The sequence below is a fragment of the Anser anser genome (genome assembly GCF_964211835.1).
Source record: "Anser anser genome assembly, chromosome: 32".
NCBI classification, from domain to species: domain Eukaryota; kingdom Metazoa; phylum Chordata; class Aves; order Anseriformes; family Anatidae; genus Anser; species Anser anser.
The window spans coordinates 24,941-49,155 of NC_139753.1; the positions used below are offsets into that span (position 1 = coordinate 24,941).

Below are 24,215 nucleotides of genomic sequence, written 5' to 3' on the forward strand. Positions count from 1 at the left end.
GTCTCCCCATGGAGCCGCTGGCAGGCAGAGGGGCTCAGGCAGCACAGCCTTGCACAAGCAACAAGAGCACAGGGGCTGAGCATCGGCAGGGGATGCAGCAGTGCTGTGCCCACATGCGTGTGGAAGGGATGGAAAAGGATTTGGGAGCCGCTGCAGATGTTTGCTAGCCTGATGGAGAGCTGCAAAACTATGAGCCAAATCTGGCAAGGGGACAAGGGGCAGGAGGCCTCTGTTGGAAGAATACTGCCCTTAAGATACAGGTAAAACCAGAGAGTTGCGGTGTGTGAGAGGACAGAAATAACAGTGGGGGCTCAATAAAAGCAGCGGATGTAGCAGGGGATGCGGCAAGGCCCCACTGATGAGAGCCTCTGGCTGTGGGCCAGGCTCAGGCGGCCACAGAAAGCCCACAGGACAGGTCCCAGCTGCACTGCAAGCCTCTGTCCCACCGTCCCCAGCTCAGAGCAAAGCAGACACCTGAAGCAGACGGTGCTCCCCAAAAGCAGCGCCCCAAAAGATGCTGGGGCAGGCGCCATGGGCAAGGCTGTCTCCTTCTGGCCCTGCCGTCCTGCTGCTGGCGCTCTGTGAGTTGGGGCATTGCTGGGCGTGGGGGCTGAGGGCTGCAGGGCTGGTGCTGGGGGCAGGACAGGCCCGAGGTGGGCACAGGGGAGGATGGGGACAGTGTGTGCGGGGCAGGCGTGCAGCACTGTGGGGCAGAGTTGTTTTGGGGAAGGCAGGAGGTCACTGCCGCTCTAAGCAAAGCCCTCTCTGCCCCTTGCTGCAGGTGCTGGAGTGACCACCCAGGACATCTGCAGCTCTCCAGGATTGCAGGAGCATGGAGGTGGGTCCCAAAAATGAATGTGTCCTGGGGAAGGAGATGGGAAGAGAGAAGGGGATTATTCCCTAACAATTCCTGCAGTAAACCCCAGGAGAGCAGACTCTTCCAGCCTTGCCATGCAGGCGGTTTTGCCACCCAGCAATCACTAACGCTTGCCTGGGGAATTCCTGTGCCTTCTCTCCAGGTAACTACCAGGCTCCAGTCCTGTTCCTCAACACTTCCAGGGCCCAGGAGGGGGAAATAGTTTTCTTTCAATGTACCATTGATGCTCAGTTTCCTGCTACGCGAGTTGTCTTCTGCAAGAATGGGTTGGAGGAGCACAGTCTGAAAGCCCAGCATGGGAGAGTCATCTACCCTCTAGTTGTGAAAATCACCTCGAAAAGCGCCGGGACGTACACGTGTGGGTACCAGCAGAGGAACGAGAGCAACTGGGTGAGGAGCTCTGCTCTCAGTGCTCCCTGGACCCTGTCTGTGCTAGGTGAGACACAGCCCCATGGTGGTGAGGGCAGAAGGGACGTGGACAGTGCTGAGGCTTTATCTTTGTGCTGCAGCAGGCAGGGCATGGCTCTGGAGTGGTTCCCCCACAGGAGTGTTCCCTCTCCTCCAAGGGAGCCCCTAGAGAGAGAGCTGCTCTCCAGCTGTCCACGTCTGCTGCAGACATGGGGCTGTGCTCTGCAGAGGCACAGACAGCAAGGGCTGGGGATGTTGACGGAACCTGGGTTGAGACAGGGTTGCTCCAAGGTCTGCCCTTTACATTCATGAGCCTGTGGCCAGGGAATTCATGTGATTGTCGTGAGATGAGCTATAGCCTATATGTGAGTAAAGGTGTTGTCTGGTAAACAGAGGGGAGACCACGGCGGTGCTGGTTTGAGACAGAGGGGTGGGAGAGTGCCTACCCAGCAGGGTCCAAGAGTGTGGACATGGGCACGGGCGAGGTGTTGTGCAAGGTCTTGGCCCTACTAAGAAAAATCCACTTTGCTCCAAGGTTCCAGTGCAGGTGAGACCACCCAGGATATCCACAGCTCCCCAGGTGAGGATGAAAATGCGGGTGTGCCGGCTGCAGGGGCACGTCCTGCCCCCTGCCTCTCCCCATCACACCCCGCTGCCCTCACACCCTCTCTCCCCCAGCTCCCCATGCCCGGCTCCCGCACGCCCTCCCCACAGGCACGGCGCTGGCAGTGGCGGCCGTCGGCCTCGTCCTCCTGGCTGCAGGCAGCTGGTTTGCCATCAGGAAAGGTGAGGGAGTGGGGGAAGGCGGGGGGAAAGGCTGAGGCCGTGGGGGTCCTGCTGCGGGGCTGGTGCAGGGGGAAAGGCGGTGGGGGGGTCCTGGGGGCGCGCAGCTGGGGCAGACGGTGCGTGGGGGCGATGGCTGTGGGCAGCCCAGCTGGGGAGGCTGCTGAGGGAGCTGGGGAGCTTCAGCCTTCGTCCCCCAGCCCCGAGACGGGAGCCAGGGCTGGGCAGCAACTTGGCCTGCGCACCTCAGCCACTGTTCTTCTTGCAGGTGCCTGCAGAGGGAGATGCCCAAGGTGAGCACCAAGGGCTCCTGGCTGGGGGGTTTGCAGGAGGGAGTCGTGGGCATGGCGGGGCCCTGGGGTGCTCCTTGGCCAGGGGCAGCGTTGTCTGTGTGTGTGTGGCTGCATTCCCTGTGCTGGAGGCAGGGAGGATGGGGCTTGCTATTTGCTGCACTCCAGCTCACCACATGATGTATGAAAGCACCACCCAAGTGTGTATCTCATGTGGCCCCCTCACCACAAACGCAAACCCCAGAACCATTCCCATTCCTCTCCAGGCAGCAGCACGTTGACAGCCCACAGATGGAAAACACCGAATCCGGAGAAGTCCAGTGTGAGTACTGCCTCCTCCCTCGGGGGAAGCCATACACCCCTCTGACCATGGGCATCCCTGCCCGTGCAGTCTCACGTGCAATCCCACCACTTCATTCATCCCACCACTGGGACATACAAAATCCCTGCCCGTTCATCAAGGCCAGGTTTCTCTCCAGCACCTCACGTCCCGCTTCTTCCTTGCATGCAGAGCGCAGCTGCTGCCTGCACAAGGGACATGGCAGCATCCCAGTGCTCACAGGGACAAAGCCCATTTGCTTGGGGGGTCCTTTCAACATGAGCTCCGGTCCCAGGCTGTAATTCCCCCACTCCAGCCTCTGCTTTTGTCCTTTCTTCAGTTTCCCTACAGAGGGATTTCTGCTTCAAGAGCTGCACAAAGCACAGTGTAGCAGTGAAGGCTGTGGCTGTGTACTTGCACTGCTGGGCAAAATATCTTATAGCTCGCTCTGAAACCACAGGCAGCAGCCAAGGGAGGATGTTGTGGTTGGGCGACAGGCTATAGATATATCCCCACCTGACGTGCACCTCGCTCGAGCTGCAGCACGACCTTGTTTTCCCACGCCTGCACAGAGCAGCTCGCAAGGTGTGCTGGCTGTGCAAAGAGAGGAGATGCCACAGAACGCTGGAAATACACCAAAAAGCATCTCTGCTCCAGCACTGCTTGGTGCACATCCCAGAGGAGGGGGATGGGAGGGGAAATGGGGTCGGGCATTGAGTGCTGACCCGAGGCAGCTGATGCCAAAAGACAACGTGGGTCTCAGTCCCCCTCCAACGGGCAGCAAGGGCTCATGGTGTGTATTTTTTCCCCCACAGATTCCACCATCGCCCACGTTCGACGGGACAGGGTGAGTCGTGGCTCAGCTGTGCACAGCTCCTTTCTGCACTCCTGCAGCCTGGTGCCTGCTCGTTGTGCAGGGCTCACAGGCAGCAGCTGAAGTAACAGGGCTTTCTCTTCCCCCTAAAGCCTCCTCCCGTGCAGCAGATGAGCGACACCACGACGTATGCCACGGTGACCCGCACCCAGACCCGATAGCGCTGCCACAGGGCAAGGGCACAGGAGCCTTGCCCACGGCTGCCTTTGCTCTCTTGCAGAGGGCTCGTGCAGCCGTAAGGTGGGGCTGGGGGGTGCACTTTGGGCTTCTTTGGGGTTTGCTGTCACAGGGAAGGGCCATGCATGTGTCTTGCGAAGAGGCTATAGTGCTTACACCTCTATTTAGAATATATTAATACCTCTAATATAAATCAGGTGTACCAATTCATTGTGGTCAGGGATGTTCTTACCAGTGAGTGTGTGCATTGTAGATGTTGTTTTGCTCAGATGACAAATGAACATCTCTGACTTTGTGTTCTTGATGGCACCTCCGTCTCATGCAGCCACATAGGGAATGGGACAGAGCAGACAGACAGACACCGAGACACAAAGGCGGTGTCGATCTGAAGGGATGTGAAGTGCATTGCAGACAGACCATACCAAGAAGAACTACACCAGCTCCTTTCTGTTTAGGGTGGCTTTATTGACAGCTGGCAGCTCGGCCGGGCTTTCCCCAGTGTTCTCTGCCTCTCTCAGAGAACCAGCGGCATCGCCTCTCACTCGCTCAGCTTTTGGCATCCAGTGGGTGTTGAGAGCAGATGGCTTGAGAGAGCTGCAAAACACAAGCCAGAACAAGGAGTAGCCTTGCTCTCCCTCTGCCCACCATAGGGAAATGCTGTTAGAACGGAAGGAGGGGGATTCAGCCAGCACACAGCCATGGGAAGCTCCCAGGCGCCTGCCATCGGATGCACTTTTGGCTTGCATTTGCTCTCCAACAGCCTGCCCTCTTGCAGCCATCATGTGCACGCTCAGCCTGCAAGGCTGGGCTTGGGCTGCACTCACCTTCACTCTGCCCATCTCATCCACGTTGGCATCTGCAGGGAGAACCTGAGTTAGTGTCCAGCCACACGCAGCAGGTAGGGCTTCCCCACCCCTCACCACAATTGCTCCCATGGTCACAGCTTGCCATGGCAAAGGCATCACCACTTCACACAGTGCCAAGAAGAGATGAGTGAAGAACGGACTGGCACTTACAGTAATTGCTGGGGTCAGCAGAAGAGTCCTCAGCACTGCCAGCACCATGGAGAGGCCTAAAGGGAGCAAAGAGAAAAGGCTCTGAGAGTCTGCAGCACCACTGCCACAAAGCAACACGGGGCCATGTGGGCCATTCCCATGGATGATGCTATAATCCATCTGGCCTCAAGCTGGATTCAAGCCCACAGCAAGCCGCTTCTTCCTTGCCTTTAGCAAAGGGAATGCAGCCACACACACACAGACAACGCTGCCCCTGGCCAAGGAGCACCCCAGGGCTCTGCAGTGCCCCCGACTCCCTCCTGCAAACCCCCCAGCCAGGAGCCCTTGGTGCTCACCTTGGGCATCTCCCTCTGCAGGCACCTGCAAGAAGAACAGTGGCTGAGGTGCGCAGGCCAAGTTGCTGCCCAGCCCTGGCTCCCGTCTCGGGGCTGGGGGACGAAGGCTGAAGCTCCCCAGCTCCCTCAGCAGCCTCCCCAGCTGGGCTGCCCACAGCCATCGCCCCCACGCACCGTCTGCCCCAGCTGCGCACCCCCAGGACCCCCCCACCGCCTTTCCCCCTGCACCAGCCCCGCAGCAGGGCAGGACCCCCACGGCCTCAGCCTTTCCCCCCGCCTTCCCCCACTCCCTCACCTTTCCTGATGGCAAACCAGCTGCCTGCAGCCAGGAGGACGAGGCCGACGGCCGCCACTGCCAGCGCCGTGCCTGTGGGGAGGGCGTGCGGGAGCCGGGCATGGGGAGCTGGGGGAGAGAGGGTGTGAGGGCAGCGGGGTGTGATGGGGAGAGGCAGGGGGCAGGACGTGCCCATGCATCCGGCATACCTCCTGCCTGGTGAAGCTCCTGCATGGCCCCATGCCCTGGGGACAGCAGCCTGGCAGACCTGAGCCCGATGTTATTGTTTCTGGGGATGCGGGAGGGACTCACTCCCTTGGGGGTATTACTATGCAGGGGAGCTGGACACGCTGCCTGGCAGGAGAAAGGGAGAGGATGAGCATCTACAGCACACCCAGCTCCTGCCCAGACTAGGCACATATTGATCTCATGTCCTGCAACTGCCCTGAGCACTTCTGTGTGGGGTAGGGGACACACAGCCCCATGGGCACATCCCGCCACCGACAGCCAGCCCCATCCCCAGGGGAGGCGTAAAAATGCCTGCGTCTGCTCTGCCAGCATGGGCCCCCATGGATCCTGTGTCCAAATGCTCTTGTGAGGCATTAAGAATAGCATGGCAGAGGTGTTGCTCTTCATTTATTATGGCATCGCCACTCTCATCTTTCTGTGAATCTGGGGATTTGAGAGCACCAGAATCATGTCCAGGGATCATGAGACTTTCTGACTGAGAAAGATTACATCTGAACATGCAGAAGTCCCAAGCACTCTCACTGGCTAGGGATAGACCATGAGGATACTGAGCATTCCCCTTCCTCCACCACGGTTAGGTGGATATGGAGGACGTTCCCCTGCTTTGGTTTCAGAGCTCACCTGTGACTGCCAAGTCCTGGGGGACACTGAGGGCAGAGTTCTTCACTTGGTTGCTCTGATCCTTGAGCTGGTACCCACACGTGTACTTGCCCGCGCTTCCCAGTGAGACATTCCACATCATGTTGTAGGTCAGCTGCCCCTGAATGGCCTTCAGGCTGGACGTTTCCACCCCATCCTTGCAGAAGACGATTCGCGTAACAGGAGAATGCCCATCAATGGCACACTGAACAAAAACCATTTGTCCTTCCTGGGCTCTGAAGGTGTTCAACAGGAGGGCAGGAGCTGGGAGGTCACCTGGTGAGATGGGGCAGGGAGTCTCCTCTTTTAATTGGTAATGGCAGTGGGGCTGCAAAATGCTTTGTGTTGCACACAGGAAAGAGATTCCTTCTCAGGATGTCACACCCAGAGAAGAAACCCCCTCTCTCTTCCCATGTCCACCCCCCACACAGCTCCCTTTGTAATGCATCCACACACTCATCCTCACCTGGGGATCTGCAGAGGTCCTGGGTGGTGACGCCAGCATCTGCAACAAAGGGGCACAGAGGGTTTTGCTCAGAGGGGGCAAGACCTGACACAACCATGTATCCCCTCGCAAAACCCTGTGGTTTGGACTTTCCAACCTGCATAAATAAGTTACTCAGTCACTTGGTCCGCCATCCCTTGATCCCATTTCAAAACCATTTATGCTACCTGTTTTTTGTGTTCAAGACAGAGTCCCCCAAGATCTCCCTGAAACATTCAGCATGAGACAGTATTAGGAAAACCCTAGTAAAGAACATAAATAAACAGACTCCTTTCTCAGATCTCCATTATACCTGGAGGAAGCAATCCCCTTCCTGCCTTCCCCAAAGGCAACTCTGCCCCACAGTGCTGCACGCCTGCCCTGCACACGCTGTCCCCATCCTCCCCTGTGCCCACCATGGCCCTGTCCTGCCCCCAGCAGCAGCCCTGCAGCCCTCAGCCCCCACGCCCAGCAATGCCCCAACTCACAGAGCGCCAGCAGCAGGACGGCAGGGCCAGAAGGAGACAGCCTTGCCCATGGCGCCTGCCCCAGCATCTTTTGGGGCGCTGCTTTTGGGGAGCACCGTCTGCTTCAGGTGTCTGCTTTGCTCTGAGCTGGGGACGGTGGGACAGAGGCTTGCAGTGCAGCTGGGACCTGTCCTGTGGGCTTTCTGTGGCCGCCTGAGCCTGGCCCACAGCCAGAGGCTCTCATCAGCGGGGCCCTGCCTCAGCCCCTGCTGCATCCGTTGTATTTTGAGAGCCCCCGCTTTTATTTCTGTCCTCTCACACAGCGCAGCATGCGCTGGTTTTACGTGTATCTCACGGGCAGCATCGTCCCCGCAAAGCCCTCCTGCTCTATGTAGTCAAGGTCATCCCCTTCGGAGCCGGTGCAGCTGCAGCGCCCGACCACCGGTTACAGGGGGACTTCGGGCCCTTGCTTCACCACAGGTGGCCCAGGAGAGCAGCGTGAGCAGGCAGCACCCACCAGGTCTCACAAGAGAGGCTGATGGGGTTTGGGCTTTGCCAGGGCACCTGTGACTGCGCCCACGCCCTCTGCCTAGAGAAAGCCTCCGGAAGGCTCCAGGACGCGTCTCTGCCCACCACGAGCACAGAGGGTCCATCAGGACGTGCGCACCGGTGTGCAGCTGGTGTAGCAGGGTGTGGGCGCTCTGCACCAGCTCTTGGCAGGTTGTGAGATCACACACCTACCATGGTGTCTGCTTGGCAGACAGCTCACTCCAAAAAGACTGTGGTGACGCAGACGCAGGGCCTGCCCAGAGACGTGGCTGTTCAGGCCTTTGGCTGCAGGGAGTGCCAGAGCCTGCTGCTGCCGGGGGAGGGCAGCGGCCTGTTCTCAGGGGGAAGGTCTGCTCGCCATGGTGGCTGAGCTCAAGGAGGAGGGGGAGAGACTAAGGAGCATCAGGACATGTGAGCAGGAGATTGCCTTCCTCTGGGGCCTCAGGGGTACGGGACTCCTCAGGACAGCCCCCAGTATTATAGACAGAGACAAAGAAGGCATTCAGTAACTCCGTCTTCTCTTTATCTTCTGTCACCAGGGCTCCCACCTCATTCATCAGTGTACCTCCATTGCCTCTAGTGTTACTTTTATCTGCAGTGTATTTGAAGAACCCCCTTCATTTGTCCCTGACCCCTCTTGCAAGGTTTAATTCTAGGGAGGCCTTAGCTTTCCTAGTTGCTTCCGTACATCCTCTGACAACAGTCTTACATTCCTCCCAAGTGGCCGGACCCTCCTTCCATGATCTGCAGACTCTCCTCTTCCACTTGAGTTTGCCCAGCAGTTCCCTCTTTAACCATGCAGGTCTCCTGGCTCTCGTTCCTGACTTCCTACCTGTTGGGATGCTCGGATCTTGAGCCTGGAGAAGTAGAGCTTGAACACTAACTAAAGGCGTTGGGCCCTTTTTCCTTCAAGTAACTTGCCCCATGGGATTTCCCCTAGCAATTGTTTGAAAAGGCCAAAGTTGTCCCTACTGAAGTCCAGGGATGTGATTCTGCTCAGTATTTTGTTCCTGTCACATGAGATCCTGAACTGCACCATCTCCTGGTCGCTGCAACCAAGGCTGCCCTCAGCCTTCACCATTTCAACCAGCCCCATTGTTAGTGAGGACAAGATCCAGCAGCACTCCTCTCCTAGTTGGCACGTCCACCATTTCCATCAGGAAGTTATCATCAATGCACTGGAGGAACCTCCTGGACTGCGGATGGCTGGCAGAGAAGGCCTTCCAGCAAATGTCAGGGTAGTTGAAATCCCCCATGATAACCAGGGCCTATGATCGTGAGGCTGCTCTCAGCTGCCTGTAGAAGGCCTCACCAGCTTCCTCATCCTGGTCTGGTGGCCTGCGACAGACACCCACAACAGTATCCCCCATGCCAGCCTGCCCCTTAATTCTCATCCACAGACTCAACTCACTCCTCATCCGCCCCTGGACAGTACTCACTACAATGGAGTTGCTCTCTCATGTGAAGACCAAGTGCGCCACCTCACCTTGCTGGCCTGTCTTCCTGAGCAGGACACAGCCATCCATGACCACATTCCAGCCACGTGAGCTGTCCCACCATGTCTCTGTAATTGCCACCAGATCACAGTCTCCTGACCAAACACGGATTTCTAACTCCTCCTGCTTATTCCCCATGCTACGTGCATTGGTGTCCATCGCTGCGAGGACACTGCCCCACCGCTGCAAGCCTGGCTACAGGATCTATTTTAAAGCTCTCCAAATGAGCCCTGCTAATTGCTGTCCCAGAACCCTTTTGCCCCTGTGAGATAAATATTTCCCGCGTAGTACTCTCAGGCCTGGTGTCTTATAAACCCAGCCATTGGCAAAGAAGCCAAAGCCGGGCCTGTAGCACCAGTCACGGAGCCAAGCATTTATGGACCGGATCCTTCTATTCCATCCCACGTCACCACCCCAGAATGGAAGGAGGGAAGAGAAAGGGACTTGTTCTCCAGACTCTTTCACCAACTGTCCCAAGGCCTTGAAGTCTTTCTTCATTCCCCTCAGACTGCAGGACGCAGCTTCCTCCCCACCTGTCTGGAAGATCAGCAGCGGGCAGTTGTCTGTGGAGCGCACCAGGCTGGGCATTGTCCTCGTGATATCCCTTATCCAGGCTCCAGGTAGACCGCAGACTTCCCTTTGATGAGGGTCAACCCTGCATATCGAGCCCTCTCTTCCTCTTAGAAGGGAATGTCCTACTCCAGTTACCCCTCGTTCTTTCTTTTTCTTTCTTTCTTTCTTTCTTTCTTTCTTTCTTTCTTTCTTTCTTTCTTTCTTTCTTTCTTTCTTTCTTTCTTTCTTTCTTTCTTTCTTTTTCTTTCTTTCTTTCTTTCTTTCTTCTTTCTTTCTTTCTTTCTTTCTTTCTTTCTTTCTTTCTTTCTTTCTTTCTTTCTTTCTTTCTTTCTTTCTTTCTCTCTCTCTCTCTCTCTCTCTCTCTCTCTTCCTTCCTTCCTTCCTTCCTTCCTTTTCCGAGGCAGTCTTGAGGCACGGTATCGACTTCCTCTTCTGATGTGACCTCATGGGTGAGCCTTCACCCACATCCCTACCTACCTCCCCTTAAAGATCCAGGGCCTCAAACCTACCACGGAGGGGCACCTGGGGAAGCGGGGCAGGTAGGGAGGGGGGTTGCCCGTGACGCCCAACTGGGACTCATTCCACCTCGTCTTTTTGTTCCCTCCCTCTGCCCAACAGCGACAGGGCAGGGGCTCCACAACCCTTTGGGGGGGCATCCCCTGGGCGCCCTTCTCTCTGGCACACCAGGGAGTTACTCCACCAGGCAATCTCCTGCTCACATGCCCTGGTGCTCATTAGTTATTCCACCTCCTCTTAGAGCTCAGCCACCATGGCGAGCAGACCTTCCACCTTTTTGTAGGCAGAGTTATTTTCTAGGCCCACTCCTCCTTAGCCTCTCACTGGGAGCTGCCTGCTCGTGCTGCTCTCCTGGGCCACCCGTGGTGAAGCAAGGGCCCGAAGTCCCCCTGTAACTGGTGATAGGGTGCTGTGGCTGCACCGGCTCTGAAGGGTCCAACCTCTACTACACAGAGCAGGAGGGCTTTGCAGGGACGATGCTACCCTTGAGATACACGTAAAAACAGCACGTTCTGTGGTGTGTGAGAGGACAGAAATAACAGCGGGGGCTCAACAAAAGCAGCGGATGTAGCAGGTTCTTTGGCAAGGCCCCCACGGATGAGAGCGTCTGGCTGTGGGCCAGGCTCAGGCGGCCACAGAAAGCCCACAGGACAGGTCCCAGCTGCACTGCAAGCCTCTGTCCCACCGTCCCCAGCTCAGAGCAAAGCAGACACCTGAAGCAGACGGTGCTCCCCAAAAGCAGCGCCCCAAAAGATGCTGGGGCAGGCGCCATGGGCAAGGCTGTCTCCTTCTGGCCCTGCCGTCCTGCTGCTGGCGCTCTGTGAGTTGGGGCATTGCTGGGCGTGGGGGCTGAGGGCTGGAGGGCTGGTGCTGGGGGCAGGACAGGCCCGTGGTGGGCACAGGGGATGATGGGGACAGCGTGTGCGGGGCAGGCGTGCTGCACTGTGGGGCAGAGTTGTTTTGGGGAATGCAGGAAGGGGATTGCTTCCTCCATCTATGATACAGATCTGAGCAAGGGGCATGCTTCTCCAGCACCATAAATTGTCTGGAGTGTTACTTTGAGACTCTAGGACAGCTGGGTTCTTTACGGAGCTTTGGAACATACCTGGAACAAGAAATCCACAAAAATGGGATTGGGATTGACATTGTTTGAGGGGATATTGAAGAGATACAGCATGAGAACATGCAGGTGTGATGGTGCCTGCTTAGCAGTGAGGATGTGGGCAGGGGCATCTGGATGAGCCTGGACACTGCCCCTCTCAGCAAATCCCTCTCTGCCCCTTGGCACAGATGCCAGCTTGACCTCCCAGGACATCTGCAGCTCCCCAGGTACTCGTGAGTCCTTCCCTCCCAGACCCAGGGCACTTTGAAGCCCAGCCACTGTGAGCTCTGCCCTACGGCAGCCCTTCACTGCTGTGTCTCCTCCAGGGGATCTCCCGGCTCCTGCTCTCCAACTCAGCACAACTTCTGCTCAGCCAGGTACCACAGCTGTGCTCCAGTGTTTACTCCGTGTGGTGTCACCCGTCAGACGAATCATCTTCTGCAAGGATGGGCTGGAGGTGTACAGCCAGAAAGCCCAGCAAGGGCAGCTGAGCTACTCCATGGTCCTGAACATCACATTAACAAGCGCAGGAAAATATACATGTGGGTACCAGCAGAGGACTGAGATGAAACAGATGAAGAGCTCTGCCCTCAGTGTTGGCCGCATCCTGGATGTCCCCGGTGAGACACGGCCCCGGGCTGGAGGGGTCAGAAGGGATGCAGGCACTTGCCACCACATGGCTGTGCTGAGGCTGGAGCTGTGTGCTGCAGCAGGCAGGGCATGGCTCTGGGGTAGTTCTCCCATGGGAATATTCCCTCTCTTCCAAGGGAGCCCCTAGAGAGAAAGCAGCTCTCAAGGGTCCCCCTGTCCCTGCAGCACCACCTCTACTGCAGACATGGAGCATGGGGCATGCTGCAAGATCTGCCCTGTGCATAGATGAGCCTATGGCAGGGGAAATGGGGAGATGGTCATGAGCTGGGCAGTTACCCATGTGTGAAGAAGAAGTCTACATTTGTGGCTCTTAAAATGGGTCTGGATCTCTTGAGTGAGAACAGAGAGATACTGGAGTTCTTAGGAATTCGGAGACCTCTACCTGGAACAGCAAACCAACTGAAAGGGGCATGGTATTGAGCCAAGGGAGAAGAGCACAGGGGTGCTGGATTGAGATGCAGGGGTGGCAAGGTGCCTGCCTGGCAAGGACACAGCAGTGAGCACATGGCAAGGACCCAGCAGCAGGGACACAGGCACGAGCATGTGGGTTCCCCAGGTCTCACTCCCTCTAAGCAAAACCCTCTGTGCCCCAAGCTGCAGGTGCTGGCGTGACCACCCAGGATAGCTCCCCAGGTGAGGATGAGTGTGGGGATGGGTGACTGAAGGGAGGTGTGTGTGGGATGGAGAAGGGAAGGGAGAGGGAATTTGTTCTCTGGGTGTGATCTCCTGGGAAGGAAACACTTCCCTGTGTGGAACACAAAGAATTTTGTGCCCAGTTCTGGGCTCCCCATTACCAGAGGGACATAGAACTACTGGAGACAGTCCAGAGGAGGGCTACGAAGATGATCAGAGGACTGGAGCTGAGAGAACTGAGCCTGTTTAGCCTGGAGAAGAGGAGACTGAGAGGAAACCTCATTAATGTATATAAATATCTGAGGGGAGGGTGTCGAGAGGATGGAGCTGGTCTCTTTTCGGTTGTGCCCAGGGAAAGGGCGAGAGGCAACGGGCTCAAACTGAAGCACAGAAAGTTCCATCTGAATATGAGGGGCACTTCTTTACTGGGAGGGTGACAGAGTACTGGAACAAGCTGCCCAGAGAGGTTGTGGAGTCTCCTTCTCTGGAGATATTCCAAGCCCACCTGGATGCCTTCCTGTGCAAGGTGCTCTAGGTGATCCTGCTCAGCAGAAGGTTGGACTAGATGACCTTTAGAGGTCCCTTCCAGCCTTGGCCATTCTGTGATTGTGTGATCCTCTATCTCCCAGAACCACAGAAATTTGGTGCCAAATTTAATTGACAGGCACACCTCGGCCATGCTATGTTTAACCACTCATGAAAGAATTTAGACTCCACATCCATGGTGGCCCATGTTGGCCAAGCAGCCATGGCCACTATTACGCCTCCCCTGTGGATGGTGCTGGCTGTTGGCGGGGGATGTGCCCATGGGGCTGAGGCTCAGTCTGGGAAGGAGCTGGGTGCACTGTAGACACTAATCCTGTCCTTTTGTCCTTCCAGGCAATGTGGCCAGCTCCCCAGCAAGCCCATCGCTCCCAGGTGAGTGATTCCCTCCTGCTATCCCAGAACCCCCAGCATGGGGAGTGGGCCTGCCAACCTGCCATCCCCAGGCCATGGGGACATGCAGGAGTTTCACCAGGCAGGAGGTGTGCCAGCTGCATGGGCACATCCTGCTCCCTGCCTCTCCCCATCACACCCCGCTGCCCTCACACCCTCTCTCCCCCAGCTCCCCATGCCCGGCTCCCGCACGCCCTCCCCACAGGCACGGCGCTGGCAGTGGCGGCCGTCGGCCTCGTCCTCCTGGCTGCAGGCAGCTGGTTTGCCATCAGGAAAGGTGAGGGAGTGGGGGAAGGCGGGGGGAAAGGCTGAGGCCGTGGGGGTCCTGCTGCGGGGCTGGTGCAGGGGGAAAGGCGGTGGGGGGGTCCTGGGGGTGCGCAGCTGGGGCAGACGGTGCGTGGGGGCGATGGCTGTGGGCAGCCCAGCTGGGGAGGCTGCTGAGGGAGCTGGGGAGCTTCAGCCTTCGTCCCCCAGCCCCGAGACGGGAGCCAGGGCTGGGCAGCAACTTGGCCTGCGCACCTCAGCCACTGTTCTTCTTGCAGGTGCCTGCAGAGGGAGATGCCCAAGGTGAGCACCAAGGGCTCCTGGCTGGGGGGTTTGCAGGAGGGAGTCGTGGGCATGGCGGGGCCCTGGGGTGCTCCTCGGCCAGGGGCAGCGTTGTCTGTGTGTGTGTGGCTGCATTCCCTGTGCTGGAGGCAGGGAGGATGGGGCTTGCTATTTGCTGCACTCCAGCTCACCACATGATGTATGAAAGCACCACCCAAGTGTGTATCTCATGTGGCCCCCTCACCACAAACGCAAACCCCAGAACCATTCCCATTCCTCTCCAGGCAGCAGCACGTTGACAGCCCACAGATGGAAAACACCGAATCCGGAGAAGTCCAGTGTGAGTACTGCCTCCTCCCTCGGGGGAAGCCACACACTCATCTTCCCTTGAGCATTACCTGCACCTGTACATGGAATCCCACCACTTCATTTCCCACTGGGACATACAAAATCCCTGCCCATTCATCAAGGCCAGGTTTCTCTCCAGCACCTCACGTCCTGCTTCTTCCTTGCATGCAGAGCGCAGCTGCTGCCTGCACAAGGGACATGACAACATCCCAGTGCTCCCAGGGACAAAGCCCTTTTGCTTGGGGCTCTTCCCCACCTTCTCCGGCCTCAGGCTGCATTTCCCCTGCTCCAGCCTCTGTTTTTGTCATTTCTTCAGTTTCTCTTCAGTGGCATTTCTGCTTCAAGAGCTGCACAAAGCACAGCACAGCGATGGAAGTTGTAGCTCTGTTTCCTTGCACTTGTGAGGAAAACATTTTATAGCTCGCTCTGAAACCACAGGTAGCCGCCAAGGGAGGATGTTGTGGTTGTGTGACAGGCTATAGATATATCCCCACCTCGCTCGAGTTGCAGCACGACCTTGTTTTCCCACGGCTGCACAGAGCAGCTCGCAAGGTGTGCTGGCTGTGCAAAGAGAGGAGATGCCACAGCATGCTGGAAATACACTAAAACCTCAGCGTCTCCCTTCCACCGCTGCTTGCTGCGCATCTCAGATCAGGGTGATGGGAGGGGAAATGTGGCCGGGCACTGTGTGCTGACCCCAGGCAGCTGATGCCCAAAGCTCATGGGGGTTCACCCCGCTCCAACGGACAGCAAGGACTCATGGTGTGTTTTATCCCCCACAGACTCCACCATCGCCCACGTTCGACGGGACAGGGTGAGTCGTGGCTCAGCTGTGCACAGCTCCTTTCTGCACTCCTGCAGCCTGGTGCCTGCTCGTTGTGCAGGGCTCACAGGCAGCAGCTGAAGTAACAGGGCTTTCTCTTCCCCCTAAAGCCTCCTCCCGTGCAGCAGATGAGCGACACCACGACGTATGCCACGGTGACCCGCACCCAGACCCGATAGCGCTGCCACAGGGCAAGGGCACAGGAGCCTTGCCCACGGCTGCCTTTGCTCTCTTGCAGAGGGCTCGTGCAGCCGTGAGGTGGGGCTGGGGGGTGCACTTTGGGGTTCTTTGGGGTTTGCTGTCACAGGGAAATGCTGTGTGTGTCTAGCCAAGAGGAGGTAGGACACACACATCCATTTACAATACATTTATACCGCTAATACATATCTGGCATACCCAAGCATAGGTGAGTGTATCAATGTTTCCTCACCAAGTGAAAACATCTCCCTGTGCTCAGTGGAAGATATGTATCCCTAAACTGCATGATAAAGCCATGGGGGTGTTCTTCTATCCACCCACACAGATGCACATTTGGACTGACAGGGGCAGCTATCACTGCAGGGACGTGCTTGCATGTGTGTGCCAATCGGTGTGTGCACTGCAGATGTGGTTTTGCTCAGATGACAAATAGACATATCTGGCTTTGTGTTCCTGATGGCACCTCCATCTCATGCAGTCGCATCAGGAATGGGACAGAACAGACAGACAGCCTTTGACATGGTCTCCCACAGTATTCCCCTGGGGAAACTGGCTGCCTGTGTCCTGGACAGTTATAGTCGTCTCTGGGTCAAGAACTGGCTGCAGGGCCATGCCCAGCAGGTAGTGGGTAAGTGGTGTCCCCCAGGGATCGGTACTGGGGCCTATCTTTTTTAATATCTTTATTGATGACCTGGATGAGGGGATTGAGTGCACCCTCAGTAAGTTGGGTGGCAGGGCACAGGGAACAGCAGCTCCCTCACAAGACATGTGGCCCCGCACAGCAGTCATACAGGAGCTCTCCAAGCTCTGCTCGCTGGCTTCCCTCTCAAATACAGAGCAGCAACATCAGCTGGTGCATTCTGAACCAATCCTTTATAACTCGCCTCCCACAGGACCAGTACCCACCAAGGTGCCTCCACACGGGGCACCGTAACCACCTGGGGATGTGCCCATTGCGGCCGGCACCACCTTGGGCACAGGGAGGTGCTGGAGTGATGCAGGAGCTGCAGAGCATGGCTGCCTGGGGGTGCAGCCGTGACTCCATCCCCTCGTGTTCTCCCGGTATGCAGAGGTGGATCCCACGATGGAGATGTGATTCTGTGAGCAGGAGGGGCAGCCACGTGGCTGCTGGGGTAGAACGCAGCTGGGAGGGTGCGCGATCCAAAGTCAGTCCTTGATGTGAGCAGAGAGCAGGGGCTGAGCCAAGGGAAGCAGAGCAGTGGCAGCACATCCCTTGGGCATGCTGCCCCAGCTGCCTTGAGCCCAACGGCAGCGGGAGCCTGGCCACGGTGGGGGTCATGCTCTGAGCATGGGGGAGCAGGCTGGGGCCAGCATGGAGCCCAGGAGGACATCAGAGCACCATGGGGCCAGGGATGTCTCCAGGCTGCCTGGCCCCGCTGGCACCGTGGCTCCATCTCTCCAGGAGGAAGGTGATGATGGGGGCAGACAGCAGCAGGAGCAGGCTGAGGGCAGAGCGCAGGATCCAGACCTCCAGGGGCATGGCTGGCCCTGCAAGAGACGAGGGTCACAGTGTGGCCAAGGCAAGCCATGGAGGACGGCCATACTGGGAAGGGCTGATGAGCAATGTCTCACCTCTAGAAGGGAGCTCGGTCTTATGTGAGGGTCTGCTGCCTGTGGGAGACATGATCACGCTGGGAACAGCAGCCAGGGAACAAATGCCCTCTGCCTTCCCATCTCCACCACTGAGAAACCTTCCTTCTGCCACCCATCCCCACATTCACCCTCAACTTAGAATCCGTGGATGTCCTGGGTTGTCTTGCAAGCACCTTCACCATGGGGCACAGAGGGTTTTCCTTAGAGGAGGCAAGACCTGGTACACCCACACACCTCTACTCATTTCCCGGCCTTTACTTCTGTGCTGCACAGGCACCTTTCCTCCCCTTTGTCTCAAATCAGCACCACTCTGGTCTCTTCCCTGGGCCCATCCCAAGGACCATTTTCTTGGTTTACTTTCCCAGGTGGAGGTGCCTGGATTCTTGGAGCAGTAGTAGCACAGCCCAGGGTCCATCGACATCCCCAGCCCGTGTTTTTTGTGCATGGGCCCTGCAAATTCCCATGTCTGCAGCAGAGGTATTCAGCCCTGTGTCTATCCCCAGCCATTTTTTGTTGGTTTGTTTTTCCACGTAGACATCCCAGGAACCATAAGCACACCAATATCTCACCTTTCACAGTATGGCTCCAGCCACAATTTTAGAGCCAGAAATATTGGCCCCTTGCTCACAAGTACATTATGGCCCAGTTCATGACAATCACACCACTTCCTCTGCCATAGGCTCATCAACGTACAGGGCAAACCTTGGAGCATCCCTGGCTCAACCCAGCAGCCATCCACATCCCCAGCCCTTGCTCTCTGTGTCTGGGCCCTGCACAGCCCCATGTCTCAGCACAGGTGATGCAGGGATAGGGGCAGCCCTTGAGAGCTGCTCTCTCTCTAGGGGCTCCCTTGGAGGAGAGGAAACGCTCCCATGGGGGAACCACACCAGAGCCATGCCCTGCCTGCTGCAACACACGGCCCCAGCCTCAGCAGCGTCCCTGTCCCTCTGCCCCCACTGCCCTGAGGCCGTGTCTCACCTGGCACAGACAAGGTCCAAGGAGCACTGAGAGAGCACCCGAACTGACTAAGGACTGGACATGAGGACACTGAGCACTCCCCTTCATCCTCTGGGGTTAGTGGTATACGGAGGACGTTCCCCTGCTTTGGTTTCAGAGCTCACCTGTGACTGCCAAGTCCTGGGGGACACTGAGGGCAGAGTTCTTCACTTGGTTGCTCTGATCCTTGAGCTGGTACCCACATGTGTACTTGCCCGAGCTTCCCAGTGAGACATTCCACATCATGTTGTAGGTCAGCTGCCCCTGAATGGCCTTCAGGCTGGACGTTTCCACCCCATCCTTGCAGAAGACAATTCGTGTAACAGGAGAACGCCCATCAATGGCACACTGAACCAAAACCATTTGTCCTTCCTGGGCTCTGAAGGTGTTCAACAGGAGGGCAGGAGCTGGGAAGTCACCTGGAGAGACAGGGCAGGGGTTCCCCTCTTTGAAGTGGGAGAGTCAGTGGGGCTGCAAAATGCTTTGTGTTGCATACAGGGAAGAGATTCCTTCCCAGGAGTATATACCCAGAGAACAAAACCCATCTCTTCCCATCTCCACCGCCCCCCTCCAAACCTCCCTTCTGTCAACCATTCCCACGTTCATCCTCACCTGGGGATCTGCAGAGGTCCTGGGTGGTGATGCCAGCACCTGCACCATGGGGCACAGAGGGTTTTGCTTAGAAGGCACAAGACATGACAGAAACACATATCCCTGCCCCAAACCCTGCATCTTGGATGTTCAAACTTGCACAACTACATCCTTCTATCACTTCATTTCATACCATTCCAAAACCATTTCAGCTGCTTGTTTTTTCTGTTCAAGATGGAGTCCCCAAGATCTCCCTAAAACAAGCAACATCTGTCAAGACTTGCAGTACGGGCATACTAATCCTCGTCATGCCTTCCCCAAAACAACGATGCCCCGCAGTGCTGCATGCCTGCCCCGCACACGCTGTCCCCATCATCTCCTGTGCCCACCTCGGGCCTGTCCTGCCCCCAGCAGCAGCCCTCCAGCCCTCAGCCCCCACGCCCAGCAATGCCCCAACTCACAGAGCGCCAGCAGCAGGACGGCAGGGCCAGAAGGAGACAGCCTTGCCCATGGCGCCTGCCCCAGCATCTTTTGGGGCGCTGCTTTTGGGGAGCACCGTCTGCTTCAGGTGTCTGCTTTGCTCTGAGCTGGGGACGGTGGGACAGAGGCTTGCAGTGCAGCTGGGACCTGTCCTGTGGGCTTTCTGTGGCCGCCTGAGCCTGGCCCACAGCCAGAGGCTCTCATGAGCGGGGCCCAGCTTCAGCCCCTGCTGTATCCGCTGTATTTTGAGAGCCCCCGCTGTTATTTCTGTCCTCTCAGACACCACAGAACGCGCTGTTTTTATGTGTATCTCAGGGGCAGCATCCTCCCCGCAAAGCCCTCCTGCTCTGTGTAGTTGAGTTTGGTCCCTTCAGAGCCGGCGCAGCTGCAGCGCCCGACCACCAGTTACAGAGGGACTTTGGGCCCTTGCTTCTCCAGGGGTGGCCCAGGAGAGCAGCAGGAGCAGGTTGAGGAGCAGACTAGGGAGCACCAGGGTGTGTGAGCAGGAGATTGCCTGGTGGAGTAACTCCCTGGTGTCCCAGAGAGAAGGGCGCCCAGGGGATGCCCCCCAGAGGGTGGTGGAGCCCCTGCCCTGTCGTTGCTGGTCAGAGGGAGGGAACCAAAAAGATGAGGAGGGGTGGAAGCAAGTCCCAGTTGGGCATCACAGGCAACCCCCCCTCCCTACGTACCCCGCTTCCTCAGGTACCACTCCATGATAGGTCTGAGGCCCTGGATCTTGAATGAGAGGTAGGCGAGGATGTGGGGGAAGGCTCGCCCATGAAGTCACATCAGCACTCAAGCCTCAAGACTGCCTCTGAAAAGAAAGAAAGAAAGAAAGAAGGGTAATTGTAGTAGGAGGTTCCCTTCTGAGAGGAACAGAGGGCCCGACATGCAGAGCAAACTGTCATCGAAGGGAAGTCTGCAGCCTACCTTGAGCCCGGTTAGGATGAAATCCTGGGGGATTTCAACTGCCCTGACATTTTCTGGAAGGCCTACTCAGCCAGCCATCCACAGTCTAGGAGGTTCCTCCAGTGCATTGATGATAACTTCCTGATGCAAAGGGCGAATGTGTCAACTAGGAGAGGAGTGCTGCTAGATATTGTCCTCACTAACGGGCTGGTTGATGCAGTGAAGGTTGAGGGCAGCCTTGGTTGCAGCAACCATGAGATGGTGGAATTCAGGATCTCATGGGGCAGGAACAGAATACCGAGCAGAATCACAACCCTGGACTTCAGTAGGGCCAATTTTAGCCTTTTCAAGCAAATGCTAGGGGAAACCCCATGGGACAAGGTACCTGAAGATAGAAGGGCCCAAGACAGTTGGTTAGTGTTCGAGGACTGCTTCTTCCAAGCTCAAGATCCGAGCATCCGAACAGGTAGGAAGTCAGGAAAGAGAGCCAGGAGACCTGCGTGGTTAAAGAGGGAACTGCTGGGCAAACTCAAGTGGAAGAGGAGAGTCTACAGATCATGGAAGCAGGGCCTGGCCACGTGGGTGGAATAGAAGACTGTTGTCAGAGGATGTAGGGAGGCAACTAGGAAAGCTAAGGCCTCCCTAGAATTAAACCTTGCAAGAGGGGTCAAGGACAACAGAAAGAGCTCCTTCAAATACATTGCAGATAAAAGTAACACTAGAGGCAATGCAGGCAAACTGATGAATGAGGTGGGTGCCCTGGTGACAGAAGATAAAAAGAAAGAGGAGTTACTGAATGCCTTCTTTGACACTGTCAATAATACCGGAGGCTGTCCTGAGGAGTCCCGTACCATGAGGCCTCAGAGGAAGTCAGGATAAAGGAGGAGTTTGCCTTGGTTGATGACAGGTGGACTGAGGACCGATTAAGCAACCAGGACAGCCATAAATTCATGGGTTCTGAAGAGATGCATCCGCAGGTGCTGAGGGAGTTGGCAGAAGTCATTGCTAGGTCACTCTCTGGCTTGTGTTTGATAGAACAAAGTAATGGCCACTCTGAGCAGGACTGGAAGGTCCCTGCCACCAGCCATGTGGAGAAAATGGTCAATGGCATTGACTGGACAGTGTGGATGCAAAGGCCTTGCACATGAGACCCATGGGAGTGCGAGGCTCTGGTAGACACTGGCACACAGAGGACCCTACTGCCATCAGGTTATCGGGGGCAGAACCCCTCTGTATTTCTGGAGGGACTGGGGGATCCCAACTGTTGTCTGCACTGCAGGCTGAAATGAGCCCAACTGGCAATGAGAGGGGAAAGCTGTCTGCTTGGTGGCCCCGAGACACCGTGGAACCCTGGGAAGAGAGTGCTGAGGAGAGGGAAGGGGGGCTTCTCCGGCAGTGCTCTGGTAGCAGAGGGTCACAGAATCACAGAATGTGAGGGATTGGAAGGGACCCTGAATGATTATCTAGTGCAAATACATCAGCATCCCAAAAAGTACTTGTTAAACAAATAGAATAAAGAGGAGTCTTCTGTAAATTTACTGCCCAAATCTGTGGTTATCTCCACGCTTGCAGCCCCAAGTAGTGTGCCAAATAGAGCAATTGAGGTTTAAATCCAGTGGGCAGGCAAGCAGAACAAAGCTGCTTGCCCAGTCAAACCCAAGTGGGATCAAGGCAAGAAAATGAAGAGGGCAAAAGCTAGAAAACTGATGGGTTGATATAACTAGGGTATATTAAGGGGTGCTGGTCTGGCTGGGATGGAGGTAACCTTCCCTGCAGCATCCCATGCAGTGCTGTGCACTGCACTTGTAGCTAGAACAGCACTGGTACCACACCAAGGATTTGTCTATTGCTGAACAGCGATGGCACAGCATCAAGACTATCTCCAACCCCACCACCAGAGCCAGTAGGTCTGGGGGTGGGCAAGAGGTGGGGAGGGGACATCACCAGGGCAGCTGCCCTAAACCGACCAAAGGGGTTTTCCATAGCACAGGATGTCACACTCAGCAATAGTAGGTGGGAAAGGGAGGTGTGTGTGTGTCTCTCATTATGATTAAGTCTGTCCTCCCAAATAACTGCTACGCATATCGAGGCCTTGCTTCCCCACACATGGTCCAACACTGCTCGTTGATGGGAATTAGAGGATGATTTATTTTTCTCTTTCTGTTCTTCTGCATGGCCTTTGCTTGTCTTTCCCCTCTTCTTGTTCCCTTTAATTAAATTATCCTTCTCTCGACCCGTGAGTCTGTTTTGCTCTTTCCAAAACACTTTCTTATCTCCCTCTTCTGACGAGAGGAAGTGAGAAAGCACTTGTGGTGGAGTTCAGCAGCCCAGCAAAACAAAACAATCAGGTAAAGGAAAAGAGGAAAAAAACCAACAATAGGCCAAAAATCAGAGGGGCAAAATGTTATCGCTCACCACTAGCTGGCTCATGACCATCCAGTGGCACAGCAATGGCATCCCCTGCAGAATGGCTCCCCATTTTTATTGTACAGAACAAAGTACTCTTTTTTTAACAGCAAGAAGCGTGTTTTCAGGTGCACTCCGAAAGGGTAGGAAAGGCAGAGACTTGGGGAAAGGAGCCAGTGCCTCCTTGCCAGACACCCCAAAGACATGGTGTTTAAGTGACTCCCTTCCTGCACGGGACACAGGCTGCAGCAGCAGGTCTCCCCATGGAGCCGCTGGCAGGCAGAGGGGCTCAGGCAGCACAGCCTTGCACAAGCAACAAGAGTACAGGGGCTGAGCATCGGCAGGGGATGCAGCAGTGCTGTGCCCACATGCGTGTGGAAGGGATGGAAAAGGATTTGGGAGCCGCTGCAGATGTTTGCTAGCCTGATGGAGAGCTGCAAAACTATGAGCCAAATCTGGCAAGGGGAAAAGGGGCAGAGGCCTCCGTAGGAAGAATACAATCCTTGAGATACACATAAAAACAGCACGAGTTGCGGTGTGTGAGAGGACAAAAATAACAGCGGGGGCTCTCAAAATACAGCGGATACAGCAGGGACTGAGGCAGGGCCGTTGCTGATGAGAGCCTCTGGCTGTGGGCCAGGTTCAGGTGGCCACAGAAAGCCCACAGGACAGGTCCCAGCTGCACTGCAAGCCTCTGTCCCACCGTCCCCAGCTCAGAGCAAAGCAGACACCTGAAGCAGACGGTGCTCCCCAAAAGCAGCGCCCCAAAAGATGCTGGGGCAGGCGCCATGGGCAAGGCTGTCTCCTTCTGGCCCTGCCGTCCTGCTGCTGGCGCTCTGTGAGTTGGGGCATTGCTGGGCGTGGGGGCTGAGGGCTGGAGGGCTGGTGCTGGGGGCAGGACAGGCCCGAGGTGGGCACAGGGGAGGATGGGGACAGCGTGTGCGGGGCAGGCATGCAGCAGTGTGGGACAGAGTTGCTTTGGGGAAGGCAGGATGGGGATTGTGTCCTCCAGGTCTGATACAGATCTGAGCAAGGGGCACAGTTCTCCAGTACTAAAAGTTTGTCTGGTGTCTTAGAGTGACACTGTCAGGATACTGGATGCTCTAGGGAGCCCTGGGACTCCACCTGGACCACAAGACGCACCCAGACTAGGCTTGGGACGGTGCCAAGTTTGCAGATGAAGTTGATCCCATTTGGACATCTGTGGGTGGGTTGGTGCCTGCTCAGCCAGGACCGAACAGTGAGGATGTGGGCAGGGAGATGGGGGTGAGCCAGGTCACTGCCCCTCTAAGCAAAGCCCTCTCTGCCCCTTGCTGCAGGTGCTGGAGTGACCACCCAGGACATCTGCAGCTCTCCAGGATTGCAGGAATATGGAGGTGGGACCCGAAAAAGAACAAGTCCTGGGGGAAGAGATGGGAAGAGAGAAGGGGATTATTCCCTCAAATTTCCCCCTGTAAACCCCAGGAGAGCAGACACTTCCAGCCTTGGCATGCAGTTGGTTTTGCCACCCAGCAATCACTAACGCTTGCCTGGGGAATCCCTGTGCCTTCTCTCCAGGTAACTACCAGGCTCCAGTCCTGTTCCTCAACGCTTCCAGTGCCCAGGAGGGGGAAATAGTTTTCTTTCAATGTACCATTGATGCTCAGTTTCCTGCTA

The 24,215-nt window shown here is 56.5% G+C and overlaps 2 protein-coding genes across 3 annotated transcripts; one reads left to right on the forward strand and one right to left on the reverse strand.

Annotated features, from left to right (window-relative positions):
* Positions 1-3,956: 3,956 nt before the first annotated feature.
* LOC310888274 (uncharacterized protein) lies at positions 3,957-6,295 on the reverse strand. The gene is made up of 5 exons (XM_083814860.1): positions 5,375-6,295; positions 5,080-5,104; positions 4,745-4,800; positions 4,553-4,584; positions 3,957-4,322 (listed from the first exon to the last, which is right to left on the reverse strand). The coding sequence occupies exons 1-5, from the start codon at positions 5,547-5,549 to the stop codon at positions 4,275-4,277; spliced, it is 336 nt and encodes a 111-aa protein (XP_083670986.1). The 5' UTR covers positions 5,550-6,295; the 3' UTR covers positions 3,957-4,274.
* A 4,514-nt stretch (positions 6,296-10,809) lies between these two features.
* On the forward strand, positions 10,810-16,011 carry LOC310888275 (uncharacterized protein). 2 transcript variants are annotated; one of them, XM_083814862.1, is made up of 7 exons: positions 10,810-11,146; positions 11,617-12,048; positions 13,592-13,630; positions 13,818-14,215; positions 14,479-14,534; positions 15,325-15,356; positions 15,476-16,011. In XM_083814862.1, exons 2-7 carry the CDS (start codon positions 12,040-12,042, stop codon positions 15,542-15,544), a joined length of 603 nt encoding a protein of 200 aa, XP_083670988.1. In that variant the 5' UTR covers positions 10,810-11,146; positions 11,617-12,039; the 3' UTR covers positions 15,545-16,011. The 2 variants fall into 2 exon arrangements, with proteins under 2 accessions (XP_083670988.1, XP_083670987.1); XM_083814861.1 differs by lacking the exons at positions 10,810-11,146; positions 11,617-12,048 and having other exon boundaries at positions 12,342-14,215.
* The last annotated feature ends 8,204 nt before the right edge of the window (positions 16,012-24,215 follow it).